Genomic DNA, 1,566 nt, shown 5'->3' with positions numbered 1-1,566 from the left:
CATACTAAAATAAAAAAATAAATAATTAAATTAAAAAAAATAATAATAATAATAAAAACAAAAACTCTCTTAAAATATATACAAACAAAAGAATAAACAAGATGAACATAATCAAACTATCTGTATGAAAAGTAAAATAACATAATGATAAAATATTATATACAATATTTACACAATCGACCTGAGGATCACTGAGCCCACTCTATCTCCCACTTGTGAGGGGTAGAGCAGAACTCAAGAGATCCCAGCGCATCTCTCTAGCCGCATCACTGGTAGAACAAATAAATAGGTTTTATTTATTTCATATAACGTAAAAAATTCATAACAATGTAAAACTTTAGGTGTGAATATCTCGTAAACTAAGCATTTGCGGACATACCTTCAAAGGAAATTTTTTTCTTATTTTGAGGTCCTTAGTTCATATTTTCAGTTTGGCCACTTAACCCTGAAACGCCCTGTATATTATGTATAAAATTTGTGCAAGAATCCTTGATGTACTCCGCCCTCAATTGGGCAAACCGATAATATTTCTGAATATTACCGCTCAGCTAAAAATATGTTGGAAAAAAAAAAGAGAGAAGTGTTTGATTCCAGACTTAGTAAAATACATTAGCTACACCAAGCAGTACACCAAAGTCACTACCTATACTATTACAATATTACTATTACTATTACCTTTGCTGTGGAAGTGTTGAAATATGGTTAGTTACGTGTTGGAGCTTAATCCTAATTGATGTTCAGGTTTTTCTGAGTTGAACTACAGCTAAATGAGTTGTAATTCTTATTTATAAGATATAATTTTCTGAGTTTAAACCAGGAATTTTGAAGTGCTAGAGACGATTGCATGGTTAATTTCGTGTATAACTTACATATTGACTTTCTGTTGGGGCTGGCTGAGCGTGGTGGAGTTCCTGGTTCCTCTTTTATTTTCCCTTCCATCTGTAACAGTACATACATTTAATGACTTCAGACAATATGTAGTTGGTATTAATGGTAGCGTAATCAGTTGGAAGTGGTGAATTTTATTAAAATTTTATTCTTGTGGAAAGACATTATCGATGTCATTATGATAGTACAAGAGCCGGGAAGAAAAAAAAGGCAGTTATCTCACCCTAATTTTTTATTACTTCAATAAAAACTATGTATAATCTATTTTTAAAAAGCAAAATTTCTTGAAAATCTACTGAAAGATTAGTAGTTAGTTAATTTATTTTGAGAAATCTATATCTCAGGAACTATGTGACGTACAGATGTCTATTATCACTCAAATTAAAGCTAGTTTAATGGACTATAAAGAAGTTCATGACCTTTACCTACTTAGGAATAGTAGTTTTCATGGTGTTTGCTAAAATAAATTGATTTATAGTTGTTCGGAAAATAAATTTGATTTATGAAAAACTTTATTTCAGAAACCATTGGACGCACTGATGTCTGCCAGCGCTCAAATTAAAGCTAGTTAAATTTACTACAAAATAGTTAATTATGTTTATCTTTGTAGGAGTAGTAGTTTTTATGATATTTGACAAAATAAACTCACAAAATGTTAATTTCTAGTTGTTCGTATAA

At 30.2% G+C, this 1,566-nt stretch overlaps 1 protein-coding gene across 1 annotated transcript in view; it reads right to left on the bottom strand.

Moving 5' to 3' along the window:
* Positions 1 to 1,566, bottom strand: part of nvy (CBFA2/RUNX1 partner transcriptional co-repressor nervy) — a 46,887-nt gene that overhangs the window by 33,129 nt on the left and 12,192 nt on the right. Inside the window, exon 2 of the mRNA XM_014438802.2 lies at positions 870 to 939. Coding sequence (XP_014294288.1) covers positions 870 to 939 — 70 coding nt within the window. The remainder of the gene's footprint in view (positions 1 to 869; positions 940 to 1,566) is intronic.

The sequence above is a fragment of the Halyomorpha halys genome, unplaced genomic scaffold (genome assembly GCF_000696795.3).
Source record: "Halyomorpha halys isolate HHAL.00 unplaced genomic scaffold, Hhal_1.1 Scaffold68.1, whole genome shotgun sequence".
NCBI classification, from domain to species: Eukaryota; Metazoa; Arthropoda; class Insecta; order Hemiptera; family Pentatomidae; genus Halyomorpha; species Halyomorpha halys.
The sequence above is the reverse complement of the archived record's forward strand: the minus strand, read 5'-3'. Positions and strand labels throughout refer to the sequence as shown.